Source organism: Heptranchias perlo, chromosome 31 (genome assembly GCF_035084215.1).
Source record: "Heptranchias perlo isolate sHepPer1 chromosome 31, sHepPer1.hap1, whole genome shotgun sequence".
Classification (NCBI taxonomy): Eukaryota; Metazoa; Chordata; class Chondrichthyes; order Hexanchiformes; family Hexanchidae; genus Heptranchias; species Heptranchias perlo.
In genome coordinates this window covers 14,794,679-14,818,460 of record NC_090355.1, presented here as the reverse complement: position 1 = coordinate 14,818,460, position 23,782 = coordinate 14,794,679, and the positions used below count along the sequence as shown (strand labels likewise).

General features: G+C 40.3%; 1 protein-coding gene across 4 annotated transcripts in view; it reads left to right on the top strand.

The window, feature by feature from the left end:
* Nucleotides 1-23,782, top strand: part of LOC137300506 (histone-lysine N-methyltransferase EHMT1-like) — a 149,593-nt gene that overhangs the window by 111,043 nt on the left and 14,768 nt on the right. For all 4 annotated transcript variants that reach the window (XM_067969605.1, XM_067969604.1, XM_067969603.1 and 1 more), the window contains exons 21-25: nt 1,211-1,355; nt 6,122-6,199; nt 10,214-10,329; nt 12,084-12,170; nt 18,177-18,255. In XM_067969605.1, coding sequence (XP_067825706.1) covers nt 1,211-1,355; nt 6,122-6,199; nt 10,214-10,329; nt 12,084-12,170; nt 18,177-18,255 — 505 coding nt within the window. The remainder of the gene's footprint in view (nt 1-1,210; nt 1,356-6,121; nt 6,200-10,213; nt 10,330-12,083; nt 12,171-18,176; nt 18,256-23,782) is intronic.

Sequence of the window (23,782 nt, the reverse complement as noted above, 5' to 3'; positions counted from 1 at the left end):
ATTCATTGTATGTGAAGTGCTTTAAGATGATTCTGAGAGAAGCGGTAAGATTCTGTACTTGGTTGTTACATAAGTGTGATCTTGCTCACAATAGCAGATGGAGCAGAGCCAGAGGCTACTGCAAACAAACTGAACACTTTGAATCACTACAGTTGGAATAGCCAAGTGAAGGGGCAGCATTTAACTGTCAATGAAAGCATGCATTTACATGTGCAAATAGTAGTGGATGTTTCTTTTCACTGATTTAATTTTTTTCTCATTTGTTAACTGCCACTTCAATTTTCATGGGGGAATATATATGTTTGGAAGCAAGAGCGTCATTATGTTGTTTGAAGCATTGACACTGACTTTGTGACTCCACTGATAACTCATTAAATTTATCCAGTGTATGGCTGAGTCATACAGTCTCAGGTTTGATCCCCAGACTGTACTGTTAGCTGATATCATCTGTTTTGGATGGGGTATTAGGATTGGCCACTACTGCCCTGCTGCTTAACACTGTCCAACATTGAACTTTACTTGGGCAGAATGCAGGGAGAAAAACCAGGCGGGAAGGATTGCATGCCCATAACAAAATGTGCCTGATTTTCCTTAACTACATTTAAACTGATGGAAGAAAAATTGGCATGTTCTGTAACAGTCATGTCATCATCCCTGCTCATTTTGCCCCCCTTTTGCACAGATGATGCTTAATGTCCAGGTGGTAAAAATAAAAATTTACCCATGTTCAAAACATTGAAAATAAATCCAGCTCCTGAAATAGCTTTGTTAATTAGACCACGTTTACAACCACTCTTTCAGCTTTTTTGAGTGTGTGTGTGTGTATGTACGAATATGTGTGTATATGTATATATGTATTAAATGATATTAGCAAGAACATAAAAATTGCCCAGGCAGCAGTTGTAGCTCAAGTAGAGCTTTGAATAAGTTTCATCAGTTTAGAAACAAAATTCCACTGAGATTTGTATGGTATTATTTCCACATCTGTGTGCAAGTAAGTTCTCATTGCATTCAGACAACTTACTGAATACATTCCAAGACCAGTTCTGTTGGCACTTGGTACAGGTGGCGAACGCAAATTGAGCATTGTTTCCACCTTTTGTGTTCTGTATTCATTATAGCCTTTCTAAGTATTTACTGGTTTTAGTTGTTTTGTTTATCAGTGTGGCTTCAAAAAAATAATCATTTGTTTTTTTAATCCACACAACAGAGATATTGCTAGAGGTTATGAACATGTACCAATTCCATGTGTCAATGGTGTGGATGATGAACCTTGTCCAAGCGACTATAAATATGTTTCCCAAAACTGTGTAACTTCTCCAATGAACGTTGACAGGAATATCACGCATCTGCAGGTATGACCAAAGGGACACAAACTTCAACTGTGTCAATTATAAAATGTGGTGACATTAACAAATCCTAAGCCAGACTAAATAATTGCAGAGTACGGTCGCTTTGTTATTATGGTACTGGACTAGCAGCCCAGAGGTCATGGGTTCAGATCCCACCATGGCACGTTATGAAATTGAATTCTATAGAAATTGCGCTAGCAGCGGAAAATAACCAGAAAAGCTGCTGGATTGTCATTTTAAAAAAGAAACCCAACTGATGCGTTACGGACCTTCTGGGAAGTGAACCTGCCATCCCTACCTAGACTGGCCTTGACATGACTCCAGTTCCACATTATGTGGTTGACTCAATGCCCTCAGGGCAGCCATGGATTGGCAGCAAATACTGCCCTGCCAGCATCACCCACATCCGAAAAATAAATATATATAAAAATAGATAGCATAATGTGAAATAGACTGCCTGGAAAAATTACCAAAATTACAGCATATTACTGACACATTTAGTGCTGGTGATTTTTGAATAATGGGAATTGTATCCAAAAGTAAACTAACCATCAACTGTTGATTCAGTGCATCTTCTCTCTGACTCTCTTCAGCCCCAGTGGTGTCCTGCACTGTGGACCATGGCCGTTCACTTGGATATCTAAAAAAATAAAAAAGACAATAGGAAGAAAAGTGTCTTTTCTTTATGCTTCATGCAAGAGTTTAATATCAGAAATTGTACTGTCACTAGCTTCTTGAAAACAATTTTACAACACCAAGTTATAGTCCAGCAATTTTATTTTAAATTCACAAGCTTTCGGAGGCTTCCTACTTCATCAGGTGAACGATGTGAAAAGGAGGAAGCCTCCGAAAGCTTGTGAATTTAAAATAAAATTGCTGGACTATAACTTGGTGTTGTAAAATTGTTTACAATTGTCAACCCCAGTCCATCACCGGCATCTCCACATCATAGCTTCTTGAAGGTGTTGCATGATACACGAAAGTTACCTTTTTTTTAAAATACCAAAGACATGAGGACTGTCGAAGGTCATTATTAGATTTCTCTTAAAAGCTACTTAATACTTGTCGATTGGCCGTTGCAACATGTTGAATTTTCATAAGCTTATCCCCTAAATAGTGATTTTCCTTCAATGACGCAGAAATTTTATGTTATAACAAGTGCAAAAGTAATTTTATCTTCTATTCATTATTATAAATTAGCCGTAGGACATTTTAAAAAATAATTCACGATATTCTTAGCATAAAGCAAAGACATTTTGGTGTAGAAATTCTCCTTCAGTGCTCAAAGGATTAACTAAACCGTAAGCAATATTTCATGGAACAGAAGTGACTTAATGGACCCAGCACTTGACCTATGTTTGTCTATTATGTATATGTTAATAGGGTTTGGATCTGGATTTATAGTATGTATCATTGTTCTGTCTGGCTAACTAAGGCTTTTGTTACCATGCATTTGAAAAAGGTTATTCGCTATTGTTTGACTTCATTTATCGCTGTTTAATTCTTACCACTTTAGAGTTAAAGTGTTATCTTCCCGAACCAACTTCATTTTGTTAATAAAAATCATCACATGATCGTTGAATTGCCATTCTTTCAAAGAGATCCTCATACTCCAAACAATCAGAAACCTAAGTTGACCTCTAGTTTTCAGACCTACTGGTTGACACATATTTCACTGCATTTAGCTGTTGTGCCCACCCTGAGCTAACAGCATGCCGTTGTTCAGCCCTTGTAATCTATACACACAAATGATAAGGATCTCCATGGCAAAGAAGTCACTGATCAATCTTTAACATACCTGCCACTTAGTATTCCAGGTAAACATTATTGCACCAACGTCATTTGTTGTGGGCCGATTGTATCTTCCATGCACTAAATAATGCTGTGTTATGTATCCAAAGATAATTGTTCTGGATAGCACAGGCCTCTTCTTTTCTTTCAGAAGCATTGATCAGGGCTATTTTTGCACAGGCAGAAAGGGTCAGTATTTAGTAAGAGGTAATATTCTTCGACAAGTATTGAAATGTTTGGGCTTAGATACAAAACTTTGGATAGTGTATGCACCAGAAATTATAAGTGTAACAATACTGGTAACTCTTGGTACCGATCTTATTTGCAGGAGTAGGTAATAGCTATATCAGGGAGGTTAGTTAAACCTTTGGGAGAGTAGCAGTGGTGGTCGGGTGCAAGTATAGTGGCAAAGCAAGGACAAGACTCTGGAGTGAAGGAATGCATTTGATTTGGAGGTATAGTCCAAACTGAGTAGGATCAACTTTTTAAAAAAAAACTTTTTTGAAAAGGTGGACATTTTGTAACATGTTGTTACAAAATCCTGTCGACTTAAGTTTTGTGGTTTGTTTTGTATTGTGTCAGAGCTCACAAAAACAATTGTGTGCGCGCGCAAATGAGCATGTGCGCTGGTCACTTTTACAATTACAGATTGACGCAAAATGCATATATGGCATTTCTGCTTTACTTCTTGTGCCTTTCATTCCTGATGCACAAGTGCCTCGCAGTCAACTGCACTGCTAAATGTAAACTTAACAGCCTCCAGACAATTGATGGCTGTGGAGAATCATTTTTTCTTATGTCTCCTAATCTGCTGGTGGAACTGCGACCTCTCCGTTGGACTGCTAAATGCACTGAGCTGGTTTGGTGAGTCTGCATGCTAGCATATAAACTTCTGTCATAATGCTAGCACACGTGATGCAGTGGACTGACTCAGTATCTGTTGTCGGGCTTTCGACTTCAATTTTTAAAATTTGAAGTACTTTTTTTCTTAAATTAAAGTAGAACCATCTATATTTTATCGTGCCTCTAACTTTTATACATAAGTTGGAGGATGATTTGGAAAATGGAGGGATTCTGTTTTCCAAATCTTCAGCCGAAGGAAAGCAGCGGCAAAAAATTAAATAACAGGAGAGCAATGCATGAAGATCAGTTTGATGTTGCTCTCCTACCCTCAAAACAGGACCCTAAACATTAGTGACCATCCTTGAGTAAATATTGTAAATATGTGAGGTTTCTAGTAAATTTTCTTTTCAGGAGTACTGCAATTAAATCAAAGAAAATTTGGGGGAATGCAGCTTTCAAATCAGGAATATTTTGCAAAAATTACTGAGCAGAGAATTGCTAAACTGCCAATTATTATTTTCTGTCTGTCGTCAAGCTGCAGTATCAAATTCACCCTTTGAGGACTGCAGTAGCATTTAAGTACCACATGCTAGAATTTTTTGATTTTCAATATATGTTTCAAATGAGAATTTTTCATGCATTAACTTCAAATATGTTGTCTAATCGGTTATGTTTTGTAATGTATCATTTTAGAAGGGTGGCAACTTTTTTCAGAAACACGAAGTAGGGATGAGTAAACCAGTTTCATTCAGCTATTTTATTAACTCAAGCACATAAAATAATGCTTCCAATTTGAGTTCTTAAATTACTGCTGAAATAGGCAGCACATATTTAGCATTATTATGATGAAGGATTATCCGTGCAGCTGTCATAGGCTAATGTTAGTGAAAGTGGCTCATGATAATTGGCTTGATAACCATTTCAACAAGCAACTTAACCGTATTCTTTCAGAAATAGTGGCTTGAAATAACTGCCGAGAACCCTTTCAATCTGTTAATTTCGTATTTATCTACCTAGATGTTGAATATTTTTATTGCCAATATTACTTCAAAAAAAATAAGGTCACAGATATTAATAGGGAAACTAGTTGTAGTCTGCGCATGCGTGAATGTTTTTACGTTCGTTCCCGCAGTGCATTGGAGGAACATCAATCTCCAGGGTTGTTAGCAGGTATGTATTTTTTAAATTACATTTAATTATAATTATGTGTGCTCATGGAATTTTTTTTTAAAGAAAATTCTGTGGGTAATGTTGTGAGGCAGATTGGATATCAGGAAAGGATTTGGGATTTCAGAGACTTAAATTTGTCCAGATGGAGTTTGGTTTGCTTGTGGGAAGTGACATTTTGATGTGAAAAGTAGTTAGCAGAGGATTGTGCGTGGTAGGTTTATTGTTCTAGCTGTACGGAGAGAAGGGTTAGCGGATACCTTTTTTGAAAAAGAAAGTTAGCTACCATCCACAAAAGAAGATTATCAATCCTAACACAATTGTCACCTGGTAGATAAAAGTGAATATGAGGCTCACTTCCAAGAGACTTTGCTTAGATTGGGTTCAGATTTCTTGTACGTTCTTTCAGAATGTTACAGGAAATTCCATCCAGAAGTCAGCAAAGCTGAGTTCTGGCCTGGAGAAAGACCTGATCAAATTTGATTAGTTTAGATTACTGTACAAGAGTTATGATTATTACTACCAAGAAAGTCTTCAGTCCTCAAAGGGTTGTTTTTAAGTATTGATGCTGCACTTGAACCCGTGACTAGTTCGCTTTGCTAAATTTGAAACTAGTGTCAGGTGGAACTAACTTAACAATGTGGTTGATTTGCTTGTTACAACATACAGTAATATTTCCCAGATTAATGTGACCAGTGAATTTGCCAAATTTAAAGGAGGAAAAACAAAGATGCCTTTCTTTTATGAATAGCCTAAGTGCCCTTTACCAGGTGCATGGTACCTCACCTTAATGTGTGATGAAATGCCATTGTGCAAGATTTCTTTAAGATAGTATAACAGTTTGTTTTTCATATGATAGTAAGACTTTAAAAAAAATTATGTTTCAACCTCTACTAGCACAGTAATTGTTAGAATTCTTTAAAGATTTAATTTTTGTAATAAATAATTGTCTCTCATTCCATGTACAGTACTGTTTCTGTGACGATGATTGCTCTTCCAGTAACTGCATGTGTGGGCAACTAAGTATACGTTGCTGGTATGACCAGGTAAGCAAAATGGTTTCAGCTTAGAAAAATTATCCACCGTAATTTCCCTTGTGAAGATTTTTAAATTTGTTTTTCTGCATCTCACATGGTTTTAATATTGTAAAGCTTGTTTATTCTGTGGACGTGTTTCCATTTCTATCCTACAGCTTGTTTGTAGTTTATAGCTGTAGAGTCCATCAAAGCAAAGCTTGCTTTCTTACAAACAACAAATTGGAGACCCAGAACAGTTTTTATTGCCATAAATGAACTTACTGCAAGTTAAATTACTATGGCTGAATCACTTATCTTGTCTGTTCACCTGGCACAATGTTATATCAAGAAGTTAGGGACTTGGCACAGTTGGCAGGAAAGTTGTCTTATAAATTTGGAAATGTTAGGCACCAATGGCAACTTGCAGTATATAGTACCTTTTAATGTAAAAAAAATCCCAAGGCACTTCACAAATAGGCACAATGAAAACTGATGCTGAGCCTGGAAGGAAGAGATTAGGCAACTGAAAGGTGGGTTTTGAGGAGACTTTTAAAGGTGGAGTGACAGGTGCTGAAGTGGAGAGGTTTAGGGACGGAGATCCAAAGAGTAGAACCTGAGGCAGCTGAAGGCTCTGCTACCCACAGTGGAGCCAAAGATAGATTGAGATGCACAGAAGGCCAGTGTTAGAGCATTGGACTGTTGGGAAGGGGATATAGGGCTAGAAGAGATTTTAGAGGTAGGTGGGACAAAATCATGAAGGGATTTATGGACGAAGACAAGGATTTTTAATTAAATATATTGAGGGATGGGAAGCCAGTGTATGGGTGCAGGACAGGATATGTTCGACAAAGTTTTGGACAAGTTGGAGTTTGTGGAGGATGGGAGGCCAGAAAGGAGAGAGTTGGAGTGGTAGCATCTGCAGGCGACAAAGGCATGTATAAAAGGTTTCATTATGACATCATAATCATGTAATATCAGTGTGGTTTGATTTTTTTTTCATTTAAGAGCATTTGGCACCCATTTTGAATAAGTAACAAATTGGGTTTGTGAAGTATGACTATTTTAATCAACATGATCTTCATATGGGGCAAGAAAAGTGAACTGTTTTAATTTTATTTAAATTGGGGGTTGATGTGAGAGAAGTTTTCACCTCACATTTTGATTGTACTTCATTGTGGTTTTTTAGAGGAATCTGAACAATTGAAATTGTTTCTGTATTTCAATATGTATTGAAACTGTGTAAACTCTTCAGTGAAAGAAAAGTAACTCCTATCTTTGCTTAAGCATTTTGATTTTTTTTAAATGCTGATGATTCCTAAAAATAAAATGTATACTTTAGAAATTCAGAAAATGGGTTTGCTCTTTCTATTTATTTTGAACCGGGTGATCTACCAGAAATTTACAAACTGGATTACAGAGAGATGCAAAAGCTATAAAGTAGTGATAACTGGGGACTTCAACTATCCTGATATAGTCTGGGATAACAATAATAAAACATGGGGCAAAGAGGGGGAGGAATGTTTGAAATGTGTTCAGGATAACTTTCTTAACCAGTATCTTTCCGGCCCAACGGGGAAGGAGGTATTGCTGGACTTGGTTCTAGGGAATGAGGCGGGCCAAGTGGAGCAAGTGTCAGTGGGGGACCATTTAGGGAGCAGTGATCATAGTACCATAAGGTTTAGAATAGCTATGGAAAAGGACATGGACCACTCTAAAGTAAAAATGCTCAATTGGAGGAGGGTCAATTTCAATGGGATGAGAAGAGATCTCGCTGGGGTAAATTGGAATCAAAGATTGGCAGGCAAAACTGTAATTGAACAGTGGATGGCCTTTAAAGAGGAGATGGTTTGAGTACAGTCTTGGCACATTCCCATGAGGCAGAAAGGTAGGGCAACTAAAGCCAGAGCTCCCTGGACGACAAAAGAGATAGAGAGTAAGATGAAGCTGAAAAAAGGGGCTTTTGACAGATGTCAGGTTGATGACACAAGTGAGAACCAGGCAGAAAATAGAAACTTCAGAGGGGAAGTGAAAACGGAAATAAGAGGGGCAAAGAAAGAGAGTATGAGAATAGACTGGCGGCCAACATAAAAGGGTATCCAAAAGTCTTCTACTGGCATGTAAACTGTAAACGGGTAGTAAGAGGAGGGGTGGGGCCGATTAGGTACCATAAAGGAGATCTACTCATGGAAGCAGAGGGGATGGCCGAGGTACTAAATGAGTACTTTGCATCTGCCTTTACCAAGGAAGTAGATGCTGCCAGAGTCTCAGTAAAGGAAGATTTCCTTGAGATACTGGATGGGCTAAAAATTGATAAAGAAGGGGTACGAGAAAGGCCGGCTGTACTTAAAGTAGATAGGTCACCCGGTCCAGATGGGATGCATCCTAGGTTGCTAAGGGAAGTAAGGGTGGAAATTGCGGAGGTACTGGCCATAATCTTCCAAACATACGAAGATATGGGGGTGGTGCCAGAAGACTGGAGAATTGCAAATGTTACACCCTTGTTCAAAAAAGGGTGAGAATTAACAGTCACTTGGACAAGTGTGGATTGATCAGGGAAAGCCAGCACAGATTTGTTAAAGGCAAATCATGTTTAACTAACTTGACTGAGTTTTTTGATGGGGTAACAGAGAGGGTAGATGAGGGCAATGCAGTTGATGTGGTGCATATGGACTTTGAAAAGGCATTTGATAAAGTGCCGCACGATAGGCTTATCATCAAGATTGCAGCCCATGGAATAAAGGGGGCAGTCGCAACATGGATACAGAATTGACTAAGTGACAGGAAACAGAAAGGAGTGGTGAACGGTTGTTTTTCGGACTGGAGGGAGGTGTACAGTGGTGTTCCCCAGGGGTTGGTGCTGGGACCCCTGCTATTCTTGATATATATTAATGACTTGGACTTGGGTGTGCAGGGCACAATTTCAAAATTTGCACATGACACAAAACTTGGAAGAGTAGTAAACAGTGAGGAGGATAGTGATAGACTTCAAGAGGATATCGACAGGCTGGTGGCATGGGTGGACACGTGGCAGATGAAATTTAACGCAGAAAAATGCAAAGTGACACATTTTGGTAGGAAGAACGAGGAGAGGCAATATAAACAAGAGGGCACAACTCTAAAAGGGGTACAGTAACAGAGAGATCTGGGGGTACATGTGCACAAATCGTTGAAGGTGGCAGGACAGGTTGAAAAAGCAGTTAAAAAAGCATATGGGATCCTGGGCTTTATAACTCGAGGCGTCGAGTACAAAAGTATGGAAGTCATGATGAACCTTTATAAAACACTGGTTCAGCCACAACTGGAGTATTGTGTCCAGTTCTGGGCACCGCACTTCAGGAAAGATGTGAAGGCCTTAGAGAGGGTGCAGAAGAGATTTACTAGAATGATTCCAGGGATGAGGGGCTTTAGTTACATGAATAGACTGTAGAAGCTGGGGTTGTTCTGCTTGGAACAGAGATGGTTGCGAGGAGATTTGATAGAGGTATTCAAAATCATGAAGGGTCTAGATAGAGAGAAAATGTTCCCATTGGCGGAAGGGTCAAGAGCCAGAGGACATAGATTTAAGATCATTGGCAAAAGAACCAAAGGTGACATGAGGAAAAACCTTTTTACACAGCGAGTGGTTTGGATCTGGAATGCACTGCCCGAGGGGGTGGTCGAGGCAGATTCAACCATGGCGTTCGAAAGGGAATTGGATATGTACTTGAAAGGAAAAAATTTGCAGGGTGACGGGGATAGGGTGGGGGAGTGGGACCAGCTGGATTACTCTTGCATATAGCCGGTGCGGACTTGATGGGCCGAATGGCCTCCTTCAGTGCTGCAACCTTTCTATGATTCTGTGAACGAATTAGAAATCATCATTGATTCATAATTGATAGCATTAAAAGAGAAATTTTGTGACTATTCCCAAAGCAGTACTCCTGTATTTAACTGTTTATAGAAGTGGATTAAAAAAAAGCTTTAACCAGTTAATGTTTTTGTCAGTTATTCAGTGCTTAAACTCGTCACAGTCAAAAAGAAAACTGTAGTGCTTTGTATTTTAAGGATGGGCGACTTCTCCCCGAATTCAACATGTTAGAACCACCACTCATCTTTGAGTGTAACCATGCCTGTGGATGTTGGAGGACATGTAAAAATCGTGTGGTACAAAATGGAATCAGGTCAGGCAGAGTTCATTGTATTACTTTGATTAATTTAATGTAAACCACAAAGGCAGAGCTTACAGTATTTGGAAAATTGATTATATTTAGTTGTAAATGTGGTCCGCGTGTTCAGAAGTTAGTTCATGTGAAATTGTTATGTAAACTTTTCAGGTTCAAGATATTTGTAGTTTCTCAATGCCGATGCAGATATTATTTATCTTGTATAAGATTGCTTGTTGGCCACAACACAGTACTTGAGCATTGGTCTGAACTTGTACACCCAAGTTTGAATTTCAGTCTTAACTGATATTTCACTTGGCCTGTTCCAAATGGGTGAGTTTCATCACTTTCAGCTAACTTTCTGAGGGAGGAAAGTAGTCTGGAGGATTATTTCCTGTTTTCATCAACTTATTTCACTGGTTGACCAAATAATTACATTGAAACAGAATTCAAGCTCTCATCCCCTCCTTTTAATGCTTGCTTCTTTGGACTATACAGTATGAGACTACTACTTACAGGGTTGTAGAAATTGCAGGACAGAAAGTAGCCATTTGGGCATTCAGGTCTTTGGCAGTGTTAGCTCTTCAACTGGAGCTATCTATTCTAAAACCATTTTCCTGCTCTTCTATATCCTATAGAATCATAGACTTATGTTTTCCAATTTCTGTTCTGATTTTGTTCCAGGTTTTATTTATTTTTTCCTATGTAAAAATTAAAGGACTTGAAAAGGGCATCAAGTTTAATGTGGAAACTGGGGGTTTTGTTTTTATATCATTGCTATAGCAAAGAGCTGGCACAGACATGAGAGCCAAATGGATGGTTGTCTGAAGCAGTAAGGACAGCAATGTACTAAAACAATGCTGCAACTCCAAGGTGTACAAGTGCAACACTCTGTGCTCAAACAGTACTGATACGTACAGCAATTCTACAACTGGTGACTCAAAATAATGTTCAGAACAAATTATTTTATGGTGCTTTGATCACAATGCAACTACCCAGTTTCAACTGAGCTCTTTCGTCTGTCTGATATTCTGCAAACTGAAATACGTCAAAGTGAACCAGGTTTTTTTTCTCTGCCACACACAAGGAAAAATATTAAGAATCTCATATTTTGCTACTGGCAGAGAATAAAACGTCTGCTTTTCTTTTAGATTTTATTTAAACTTGGCCGTGTCGAGAATACCAACACTTTCCTGTCCCATGATGCTGCAATCAAAGCTGTTGTTTTTAACCTCTGTGTATAATGCATTGTATTGCATGATTTTGATAACATTCTAGCACCTAAGCAACTTTTGTTTCATAGTCATGAATTCTCATCTTATCATGTTTAGTTCCTCACAGTAATTTTACATGGTAAATTTATTTCATGGGGGTTAGTTCCACTTGCATGTTAACAGCAATTCACCATTCCAATATGAAAAATAAATCAGCTCTCAAACTCCACACCTCTTGTGTAGCACCAGAAAAACAAGCTTTCTGTTGAAATATAATGAATAAAATTAATGAGCTTTATATAAGGATACAAAGACTTGCATTTATTCGTGTCTTATCACCTTCACATACAGTGAATTACTTTGAAATGCATGATTTATTACGTGGGCAAATGCAGTAGCTATTTTGCACACAGCAGGATTTCACAAACAGCAGAGAGATTAATGACTAGTTAATCTGTGGCATGGACACTTTCAAGTTTTTCTGCACACTTTTGCTTAGATCTGTGCTGTATTTACAAATATTTCACAATTGCCTGTTCTGTTTTGCCACCTTTACAGGGTTCGACTACAGACCTATCGTACAAACAAAATGGGATGGGGTGTACGGTCATTGCAGGACATTCCCAAGGGTCATTTTATCTGCGAGTAAGTGTTCGGCATCACAGTCATTCATGCTACAAATGAAGGGAATTATTTATTTTTAACATGAGTTTTCCTGAATAAATGATTCAAATGCCTTTACTTCAAAACTCTACTCAACATGTGACAACATTTTTACTTCCCCACTAGTCTCTGAAGGATATTGATGTTTGATGATGGTGCATATCTGACAATTCTGAAGTCAAGAGTATAAAAAAGTATAAAATGAGGTCCGGCTATTTGGCCCACCAAGTCTGTTTCTTCCACAGACCGAGCACATTAGCCTATTGTATACAGTACACAAATTATAGTCTGTTGAAGGAAGTGAATAACTAAGGTATAACTTCCAAAAAGCTAAAGCTGTGAAAAGTGTCTCCCCTCGGGTAATTTACCAAAGCCCCAGGATACCAATTTAAAGGTTGCAATTTTGAGATGCAGCAGATGCTCATGTCAAAGATTCATACAGAAAAAACATACATTGCAGTTGCAGTAGAGCATGGGGTAGTTGCCTGTATCTGTCTTAATTTGTTTTGTTACATCTGACTTGGCTAACAATAGATACGCCCACATTGTGATTGAGTGTACTCTCATTTAATAGTCTTGCTGGATATTTATATTGGGAAAGGTCTTGATGTGGCAACAGCCATTTCAGAATCATTCAGCTTTAATTAGCTTTTGTATAATGATTTAATTTTTATTCGATGTCTTTACCTGTAGTTTTTTTTATTTTGTATTTTTGATGTTCACCTCTCAATCTTCTGCCTTTCTATGTAATCAGATTTTAATTATGTTCTCTGTTGTAAGCATAGTAAATGAGATCACTGTTGTGGTCAGTTTATTCACAGTCATTTTTCACAAAATAATCCTTGTGAAATTGATGCACTTGATTTGATTTTGCAACTGGTGAAAATAATCATTCTGTGGAAATAGCATTGCCTTTGAAAGCTTTGAAGAAACTTGACTGTTAATATGAATATTTCTATTCCACCGTGGAATTGTTCAAATCAACGAGAAGGGGAGAGATCAACAATTGTTAGCCTTATCCAATGGAGTAGAAACCTGCTTTTAAATATCTGAAACTTTTAGCTTCATTGACTAATTACTAAATGGATGATGATTAGGGTTGGGTAAAAGATTCAGGTTTGAAATTTCTTTGATACATTTTCTTGTTTCTGGGAAATTTCTGTGGACCTAAAAGAGCACTAGTATATTTGAAAAGGGATTTTGCTTCTATAAATCTTTTTGGAGGAGGTAGGGGGGAAGGAAGGCACGTTTCACTGTTAAATTAAAACCCTTTTTTAAACATTGATTTTGGTCTTCGGAAATGACAAAACCTGACAACAACAAATGTATCGTAACATGGTCCAGAAAATCCAAATCCTTTGGTGTACCTTTTAGAACCAGTACTTTCTAACAAGTTAAGATTGTGGATGAATCTACTACAAAATTAGCTTGCATTTCTTTGGTATTGCATACATGTATTGAAGTAAAGCAGATATTTAATTTCACCACCAGGGGATGCAATGGTCATAAAGTAGTACATAGACATACACTACATAGAAGTTACAACATAGAAACAGGCCATTCGACCCAACCAGTCCGTGTTGGTGTTTATCTTCCATGCAAGCAAATAGTTCTAATCACATTTGCTCACCCTGTTCCCATATCCCTTCAACTCCTTTTCCTTCATCCATCCATCCAAACCAATCTTTGTCAGACAGACATTAATGGCCAGCATTCTTCATGTGTATTTTATGCATATTGCACATTGATATTTACTTATCCTAGAAATGGCATATGCATTCTTTTATTTTTCTGTTAAGTCTGGGCTTTGTTGTGTAACTCTGTTAGTACTTGTGCTAGTTCAGTAAAGTGGGTTTATACCTCGGTTTGTGTTTTGTTTTCGCCTGAATTGTGGGCCTTCATAGTAAAAAAAAAGTTTTTTCTGTTTTGTTTAAAACATACAGTAAACCAGAAAACAACAACAACTTGCATTTATTAAACATCTTTAATATAGAAAAAACATCCCAAGGTACTTCAGAGATGTCAGGAAAAATTGAACACCGAGCCAAAGGAGGAGAAAGTAGGAGGGGTGACTAAAAGTTTGGTCAAAGAGGTGGGTTTTAAGGAGGATCTTTAAGGAGGTGGAGAGGCAAAGGTGTTTAAGCAGGGAATTCCAGAACATGGGGCCAAGGCAGCTGAAAGCTGTGATAGGGCGAAGGGTGTGTGGGACGTACAAGTGGCTAGGAACTTGGGGAGGAAATGGGCCCCGACTCGGCTGTGTGGTTGATAGTGAGGAGGACTGCTGTAGATTGCAGGAAGATACCAATGGACTGGTCAGGTGGGCAGAAAAGTGGCAAATGGAATTCAATCCAGAGAAGTGTGAGGTAATCCCAGTACCTTGGGATTTTTTTTTCTATATTAAAGATGTTTAATAAATGCAAGTTGTTGTTGTTTTTCTGGTTTACTGTGTGTTTTAAACAAAACAGAAAAGAAACTTTTTGGGGAGGGCAAACAAGGCAAGGGGAGTACACAATAAATGGGAGGATACTGAGAGAAGTGGAGGAAGAAGGGACCTTGGAGTGCATGTCCACAGATCCCTGGAGGTAGCCGGACAGGTAGATAAGGGATACTTTCCCTTATCCGAGGCACAGAATATAAGAGCAGGGAGGTTATGCTAGAACTGTATAAAACATTGGTTAGGCCACAGCTTGTGTACTGCATCACCACATTACAGGAAAAATTTGATTGCACTAGAGAGGGTACAGAGGAGATTTACGAGGATGTTGCCAGGACTGGAGAATTTTAGCTATGAGGAAAGATGGGATAGGCTGGTGTTGTTTTCTTTGGAACAAAGGAGGCTGAGGGGCGATTTAATTGAGGTGTATAAAATTATGAGGGGCCTAGATAGAGTGGATAGGGAGGACCTATTTCCCTTAGCAGAGGGGTCAGTGACCAGGAGGCATAGATTTAAAGTAATTGGTAGAAGGATTAGAGGGGAGCTGAGGAGAAATTTTTTCACCCAGAGGGTGGTGGGGGTCTGGAACTCATTGCCTGAAAGGGTGGTAGAGGCAGAAACCTTCAACTCATTTAAAAAGTACTTCGATGTGCACTTGAAGTGCCATAACCTCCAGGGCTGGAAAGTGACATTAAGCTGGATTGCGCTCTTTCGGCCAGCACAGACACGATGGGCCGAATGGCCTCCTTCTGTGCCGTAACTTTCTATGATTCTAGAGTCAGAGGAAAGGAGAGTTTTGAGGGGGGGCTGGTGTTGTTGGACTGGATGAGGTTATGGAGATAGGGAGGGGTAAGGCTTTGGAGGACTTCAAATACAAGAATAAGAATTTGAGGCGTTTGGGAACCAGGAGTCAAATCAAATTAGTGACGGCGGGAATTGGTGCAGGGTGGGGATACAGGCACCAGAGTTTAGGATGAGCTGAAGTTTACGGAGGAGTGGAAGATGCGAGGCTGGCCAGGCGAGCTTTGGATTAGCCGAGTCTGGAGGTAACAAAAGCATGGATGAGAGTTTCATGAGCAGATGGGTTGAAGCAGAGGTGGAGGCGGGCAGTGTTACACAGGTGAAATATCTCTGGTCGTAAACCCAGCTCAGGGTTGAATGGGACGCCCCGATTGCAAATAGTGTGTTCTACTGGAGACAGTGGCCGGGAAGGAGAATGGAATCGGTACCAAGGATATGGAGCTTGTGGTGGAGGCCGAAGGCAGTAAAACGTCTAGAGGCTATGGTTTTAAAAAGATGGCTCACAGTCTTAGTTTAAACAGAACAAGCACACATTGACACTCTGTTAGGAGGTAGTCGTGCGCCAAAGGGATCTCCTTGGCTGATGCTCTAGAGCCGGTACAGTTAATTAATGAAGTACTAACTGGGCTGCATGGAGGGGCCCTTAATCCTGATTATTTTAATTAGATTTTAAAACAATAGAGGAGTGCACATGCGATAATATCAAATCTTGAATATTTCCAATCTATGTTCTGAAATGTTCATTTACACATTGGGACATTGGGTTTATTAAAAACTTGCTGTGCAGGAGATTCTTGTCGTGTATATTTATTTGTTTACTTCTCTATTATTTGAAACTTGTTTTAGTTCATTTAAATCAACGTTAAGCATACTGTTGTCTAACAGAACACAAATAACACAAAAGCCTAACAATGCAGAGTGATACCTAGTTAATACTACTGCTGTTTGAGAGATGTTTTATGAGATAAACCAATATCATGGATCAGTATGATCTTAATGTGTATTTGTAATGACATTGTGACTAGAACTAATTTTCTGCTCTGTTTACTATCATAAATGTGCCATATTTAGACCTTTTAGGGAGGCAGGCAATTCTGTAAAAACACTTACTAATTTTGACCCAGGCAACCCCAGTAAAACTGGGGCAGGTACTTATGAAATGATGAGCGAGGCCAATCAGTGTTCATTGTATCTGTTATATAGTGCAGTCTCATGCATTTAACTTCCTGAGGCAATCAAGATAGCCCCAGGAGACCCATGACGTATCACTCGACTTAACAAATTACACCCCCTACATGTCTCGTACATGTGCCACTGACCTTCCATCCATCAGGCCTATCATCAGAGTTGCTGCTCCACTTTGTGTTTCGTAGCTTTCATTAGTCCTGTCTGCCCACTTGAAATTCATAAAATCCTCCACTTTCACTGTCAACCTGGTGAGGCTACTCTGTGCTTTCGCTACATTGTACCTGATGAAATGATTTCTTAATTCAACTTTTCTCATTCAAGCTTGATTCCATGTCCCTTTGCCCTAGAATGTCTGCTAAACTAGATCCCAGAGTGATGCTCAATACTATCCACTTCCGTTTGGATCTGAAAAATCTCATTAAGATCATCTTTAAGCCACCTTTTTTCCAATGTAAACAACTTTCCTTACAGCATAGGTGCCCAATATCATTCATCAGCTTTGTTGCCTTTTGTACTCTCTCCAAAGCCACTAATGTGTTCCTCCCCATGATGGTACAGTGCCCAGAAATGTGTGCACTACTCGGAGCAGAAGCTACTTTTTTGGACTTGTACTCTATCCTTTAAGCTATACAAGATCCTATTAGTCTTTTATCATATCTGCTGCCTGTTGTGCTGATGGGTTAAAGGAGCTTTCCCATGTTGTTTCTTGTAGACTGTTTGTTTCTACAGAGGCACCTGAGGCTTGTATTGCTATGGCCTCTACCCCTGCGAATATTACTTTTTTTGCTGGAAAAATTCCAGTTAAGTAAAACAAATGGACCACTTACCCAAAGGGAAACAGTTGATTTGCAACCTTGAGGGGTGTTTCTCTTCATAAAGCATCTGGAGAACTTGGCAACCTATTGTATGTTTTTTTTCCAATGGGGTAATAATGGCATATTCAGATAATTCCCCTTATGAAGATCATGAGTTTATACATTTCCCCATCTAGTAAAATAAATTACATGTTCCACTCTTCTCTCTGAAAATCTGTAATGATGAAGTTGAGCATAGTATATTAGTGAAAGGATGGCTTAGATCGTCTGATGAAAATTACTGAAGTATGTTACTGTATCCCGTGGGTTGTTGTGTAAAAAGTGATTTTGTTCTTTATACAACCATTGTTGGCGTATTATCCCGGTTTAATTACTTTGTAGCATGCCATAAATTTCATTTTTATTAATGTTAATGATTATTCTTCATATGTTAACAGTGGAAACCATTAGAAAACATTCTCCGATATAGTCACTTCCTGAATTTAAGCCATATGGCACCCAAATGGAGAGGTGATCTTCATCACTGATGTGTTTTTTAAAGTCTATGTCTGAAAATATTGTTTTCTGAGATTCTATTACAATTGGAAGATAAGATAGTTAAAATAATATTGTGACCAGATTATTACATGTTCCATCAACTATATTGGCTAACTTCAGTTTTTTGCTTCACAGTTAGTTTCAGTTCTGTATCACTTTTAGTTTACCAATAAAAACAGTTTTTCAAACAGTGCCTTCTTTTCTTTGTACAAGGTATGTTGGGGAACTTATAACCGATACAGAAGCAGATGTGCGAGAAGATGACTCTTATCTTTTTGACCTCGATAATAAGGTACTCATTATTTTGACTCATGGCTTTTCTGAGCCAGATCAACTGTACTTCCTGTGTTATTGCCACACCATGTTAAGGTTTGATTTACAAATTAGTTTAAGTAACGCTGACCCCCAAACCTTGAATGTTATCCCTTTTTCTTGAAATGCTGCCTGGTGATAGAAGAGATACAAAGAGAAACTCCTCAATAAAGAAAATGAGCAAAAATAAGAAGTCGGATTGGAAAAGTGCAATTAAAGTTGTTGCACTAAAATAACAAAGTTCAATTTGGCACTTTTTATATCTCCAGATGCACTGTCATTATTTGGTTATGAATTATTATATAGAATACAGATAGAAGATTTATATTAATAATGGTGGAAGAATGTCAACAAATTTGATAACATTAACTTTAATATGTAAAATTACCATTATTGAAAGGACCACAGCATATGGATCAAAAACTTTAAGAAGTAGCTTTGACTATTTAATGAAGGTAAGTGTAAGAGTGCTTTCAATATACAACATAATAGTCATCCTGTGGGGAAAAAAAGATTGTGAAGAAATCTTCTGCCAGGGAAAACATATATTTTAATCATTCTCTCCCCACCACATGGAAACCTCACCTCATGTGGGGCTTCTACACACAGGACCCACTACACGGATGTTAGTAATAAAAACTGTAACCAAATGGTTCGACTGACCGTCTGAAGTGATTGACATCCAGGTTGATAATGTGATGTGTACTGAGTTAGTGCTGAACTTTGCTGGCTCATTGCCTCCAAATCTAAGGCATGATGTGGAGATGCCGGTGATGGACTGGGGTTGACAATTGTAAACAATTTTACAACACCAAGTTATAGTCCAGCAATTTTATTTTAAATTCACAAGCTTTCGGAGGCTACCCCCTTCCTCAGGTGAACGATGTGGAAATGAAGTCCTCGAAATGAAGTCGCATTTATAATTCACAGAACAATGCTGGTGATAACAGACAGTTTTTTCAACTGCCCGTTGCCAAGGCAATCAGTGTGCAGACAGACAGGTGTTACCTGCCAGGTCTCAGAATATACAAATCACCAAAAAAAACAACAAACAAAAAAAAAACACAGAGATAGAGAGGTAGAAACATAGAAAAGACAGCAACTGACCCGTTATATTAAAAACAGATAACATTTGTTCGCTGGTGGGGTAACGTGTAGCGTGACATGAACCCAAGATCCCGGTTGAGGCCGTCCTCATGGATGCGGAACTTGGCTATCAATTTCTGCTCTACGATTTTGCGTTGTCGTGTGTCTCGAAGGCCGCCTTGGAGTACGCTTACCCGAAGGTCGGTGGCTGAATGTCCTTGACTGCTGAAGTGTTCCCCGACTGGGAGGGAACCCTCCTGTTTGGCGATTGTTGCGCGGTGTCCGTTCATCCGTTGTTGCAGTGTCTGCATGGTCTCGCCAATGTACCATGCTCCGGGGCATCCTTTCCTGCAACGTATGAGGTAGACAACGTTGGCCGAGTCACAGGAGTATGAACCATGCACCTGGTGGGTGGTGTCCTCTCGTGTGATGGTGGTATCTGTGTCGATGATCTGGCATGTCTTGCAGAGGTTACCGCGGCAGGGTTGTGTGGTGTCGTGGACGCTGTTCTCTTGAAAGCTGGGTAATTTGCTGCGAACGATGGTCTGTTTGAGGTTGGGTGGCTGTTTAAAGGCGAGTAGTGGAGGTGTGGGGATGGCCATAGCGAGGTGTTCGTCGTCATTGATGACATGTTGAAGGCTGCGGAGAACATGGCGTAGTTTCTCCGCTCCGGGGAAGTACTGGACGACAAAGGGTACTCTGTTGGTTGCGTCCCGTGTTAGTCTCCTGAGGAGGTCTATGCGATTTTTTGCTGTGGCCCGTCGGAACTGTCGATCGATGAGTCGAGCGTCATATCCCGTTCTTACTAGGGCGTCTTTCAGCGTCTGTAGGTGTCCATCGCGTTCCTCCTCGTCTGAGCAGACCCTGTGTATTCGCAGGGCCTGTCCATAGGGGATGGCCTCTTTGACGTGGTTAGGGTGGAAGCTGGAAAAGTGGAGCATCGTGAGGTTGTCCGTGGGCTTGCGGTAGAGTGAGGTGCTGAGGTGCCCGTCTTTGATGGAGATTCGTGTGTCCAAGAAAGAAACTGATTCTGAGGAGTAGTCCATGGTGAGCTTGATGGTGGGATGGAACTTGTTGATGTTATCGTGTAGTCTCTTTAGTGATTCCTTGCCGTGGGTCCATAGAAAGAAAATGTCGTCGATGTATCTGGTGTATAGTGTTGGTTGGAGGTCTTGTGCAGTGAAGAAGTCCTGCTCGAACTTGTGCATGAAAATGTTGGCGTATTGGGGTGCGAATTTGGTCCCCATGGCTGTTCCGTGTGTTTGGGTAAAGAACTGGTTATCGAAGGTGAAGACATTGTGATCCAGGATGAAGCGGATGAGTTGTAGGATGGCGTCCGGAGATTGGCTGTTGTTGGTGTTGAGTATTGATGCTGTCGCAGCGATGCCGTCATCGTGGGGGATACTGGTGTAGAGTGCCGAGACGTCCATCGTGGTGAGAAGTGTTCCTGGTTCAACTGGTCCGTGGGTACTGAGTTTTTGTAGGAAGTCTGTAGTGTCGCGACAGAAGCTGGGGGTTCCCTGTACGATGGGTTTCAGGATGCCCTCGATGTATCCAGAGAGGTTCTCACACAGGGTTCCGTTGCCTGATACGATAGGACGTCCAGGTGTGTTGGCTTTGTGTATCTTTGGGAGGCAGTAGAAGTCTCCCACGCGGGGATTACGTGGGATGAGAGTGCGTAGGATGCTTTGAAGGTCTGGATCGAAGGTCTTGATCAGTTTGTTGAGCTGGTGGGTGTGTTCTTTGGTCGGGTCTGCGGGTAACCGTCTGTAGTGTTCCTGGTTGTCCAGTTGTCGGTATGCTTCTTTGCAATAGTCTGTTCTGTTCTGTATGACTATGGCTCCTCCTTTGTCCGCTGGTTTGATGACGATGTTGCGGTTGGTCTTGAGAGCGTTGATGGCGTTGCGTTGTGCTCGGGTGACATTCTGGACTGTCTTCTGAGTGCGGCTGATGAATCTGGCATTGACGCATTTCCTGACAGCTTGAGCATACATGTCCAGCTGAGGGCAGTGACCCTCTGGAGGAGTCCAGTTTGACTCTTTCCTCTTCGGTTGCTGTACCGCGGATCCCTCTGTCTGCTGTTCCGGATCGTCGATTGTCTCATTGGGTTCGCTGCTGAAATTTTGTGGTTTGTGGTAGAATTCCCGGAGCCTCATTCTCCTGATGAATTCCTCTGTGTCCGCCGCGAGACTCGTGGGGTCCATTTTGGTAGTGGGGCAGAAATTGAGCCCTCGGCTGAGAACTTCGATTTCGTCTGGTTGAAGGGTGTGGTCGGACAAATTGACGATAGACTTCCCTGTGGTTGCAACCGTGGTACCAGGGGAAGCTTGGTCGATGCTGGTGGTGATGCCGAGTTTCTCAAGCTTCCTGCTCTTGGTTTTCATGTAGGCAGCGTAGTTCCGTTGCCTCGTCTGTTTGGCGGTATAACGTAGCTGGTCTGCTGTGTCCTGAGTACAGGTTGAGAGTATGGACTCTATCTTAGTTTCGAGGTTGTGGCGTCTGCTGTAGAGTTGGTGTACGAGATGGTTGCGGAGTGTGCGAGATGTACGGCGGCAGAGTCTCTCAGCATAATCCGAGTTGTATGTGGACCTGAGTGGGTTCGTGATCTGGAGTCCTTTTGGGATCTTGTCTGCTTTCTTGCAGCTCTGTAAAAACTTGATGTCTGTGTCTAAATGTGCGATCTTCTTGGATATCCTTTCCACTGTGAGCCGGCAGTTTGTGGTGTCGATGGTAGTCATGATGTGGAATCTAAGGCAGACTAAGGTGCCAATTTGCATGATTTCCATTTCATCTGCTTACTGACTGATCTTGTCACTGATGTCTGTGGGACTGCTTTCAGCTGTGAGAGATCCAAAATAGTGATCCTCCACAGGGAAGTAAAGGACCATCTCTCCTGTCAACTGGGAGGAGTTATTTTTTTTTTCACATTACTCAGCTGACCAAGTACTTGATTTTGAAATTACTGTCATTACAATTGACATTTTTCTTCAAATCTGTTTTTGTAAAGGTATATCCAAAATATGAATAACTATTTTGTGGTGTTTGATCTTGGGGGTTTCAGCAAATTCCCAGTTATTCTCCGTGATTCAGATTTTGTTTGCTAAACCACGAACGATATGTACTTTGGGACAAAATGACTATCAATCACAATAGTGCATCCAAGGGTATTTATAAGAGAGCATGGTAGATAATTGTATGCAACAGCATGGGACATGGATGAAATAATTCACAGTTCACTGACAGATTTCCTGTGATGTTGCATAGTAAATCAGAGGTTTTATAAGAACAAGGGTGATATGCCAAATAGAATAAGAAGAGACACTGACATACCATAATGTGGGTCGTCCAAGACCTGAGAGAACAAGGAAAGGGGCCTGGAATCTGACAGTACTGGAATGGGGGCACTAAGGGAAATTCTGGAAACACTGGGTAGGTGTTGGGATCTAGGATAATTGGGAAGGAGGATCTGGGAGTATGGTGAGGGAGTTCTCAGGATCTTGGAACATTGGGGCAGTTCTGGGATTTGGAAGCACTGGAATTGTGGTCTAGAAGTCTGTGAGCATGTTTAAGGGCCCCAGGTTCCTGGAGTTTGGAGTGGAGTTTTGGAGTCCAACAGGATTGGGGGGTGTTTTGAAGCTTTTGGGGCCAGTGTCTGGCAGTATTGGGGCTAATGAAGGTATTAAAAGGCACAAAGGCAATTCATTGGGTAAATAATCATGTCACTGTGCAGTTTGTAATTATTTGAATTTTTAAACTTTGTTTGAAATCTTAATTTGGACAATAGAAATTCTAGTTACTGAGGAAAAAATGACAGTTTTAAAAAAAATTTCAAAAAGCATTTTGAGTGATTCGATTGGTTCATCAATGTACTATGGTAGCAAGATGTTTACAGAGGAAGAATTTACATCTTTCGATAAGTAGTCCCATTACAAATGTTTACACAGTCATTTTCAACTTGAAATTTTGACACAAAAATTCAAAATTGTGGCACTGGTAGTAACATTTGTGGACAGGAAGTGTGAGCCACGTGCAAGATTTATAATATAGATGAGTCGATCTCTTATGGTATTGCACATGATGGAGAATATCGTTTCTCTCACCTGTTTGTGCTTTCTCTGTGTTGCTGTTTTATTCTCTTTTGTTCCCCTCCTACTTCTGTCACTTTCTTTCCCATCTGCTTCCGTCTCTCGACTCTCTTCGCTTCTCTGTCTTGCTCCTTTTTGGGGAAGTGGCGGTGGCATGGCTTGGTGTGGCAGGGAGAGGAACCGCCAATGGCTGCAGGCTGCATTTAAGTAGGGGATTCCAGTGCAAATGTGGCCTTCAGCGACTCCCCATCCCCTCCCCCAATCATGTATATTTCTCTGGCCTGAGATCCAATCACATCCCCCAAGCCCTTCTCTTTCGTACGACCTCCTCACTCC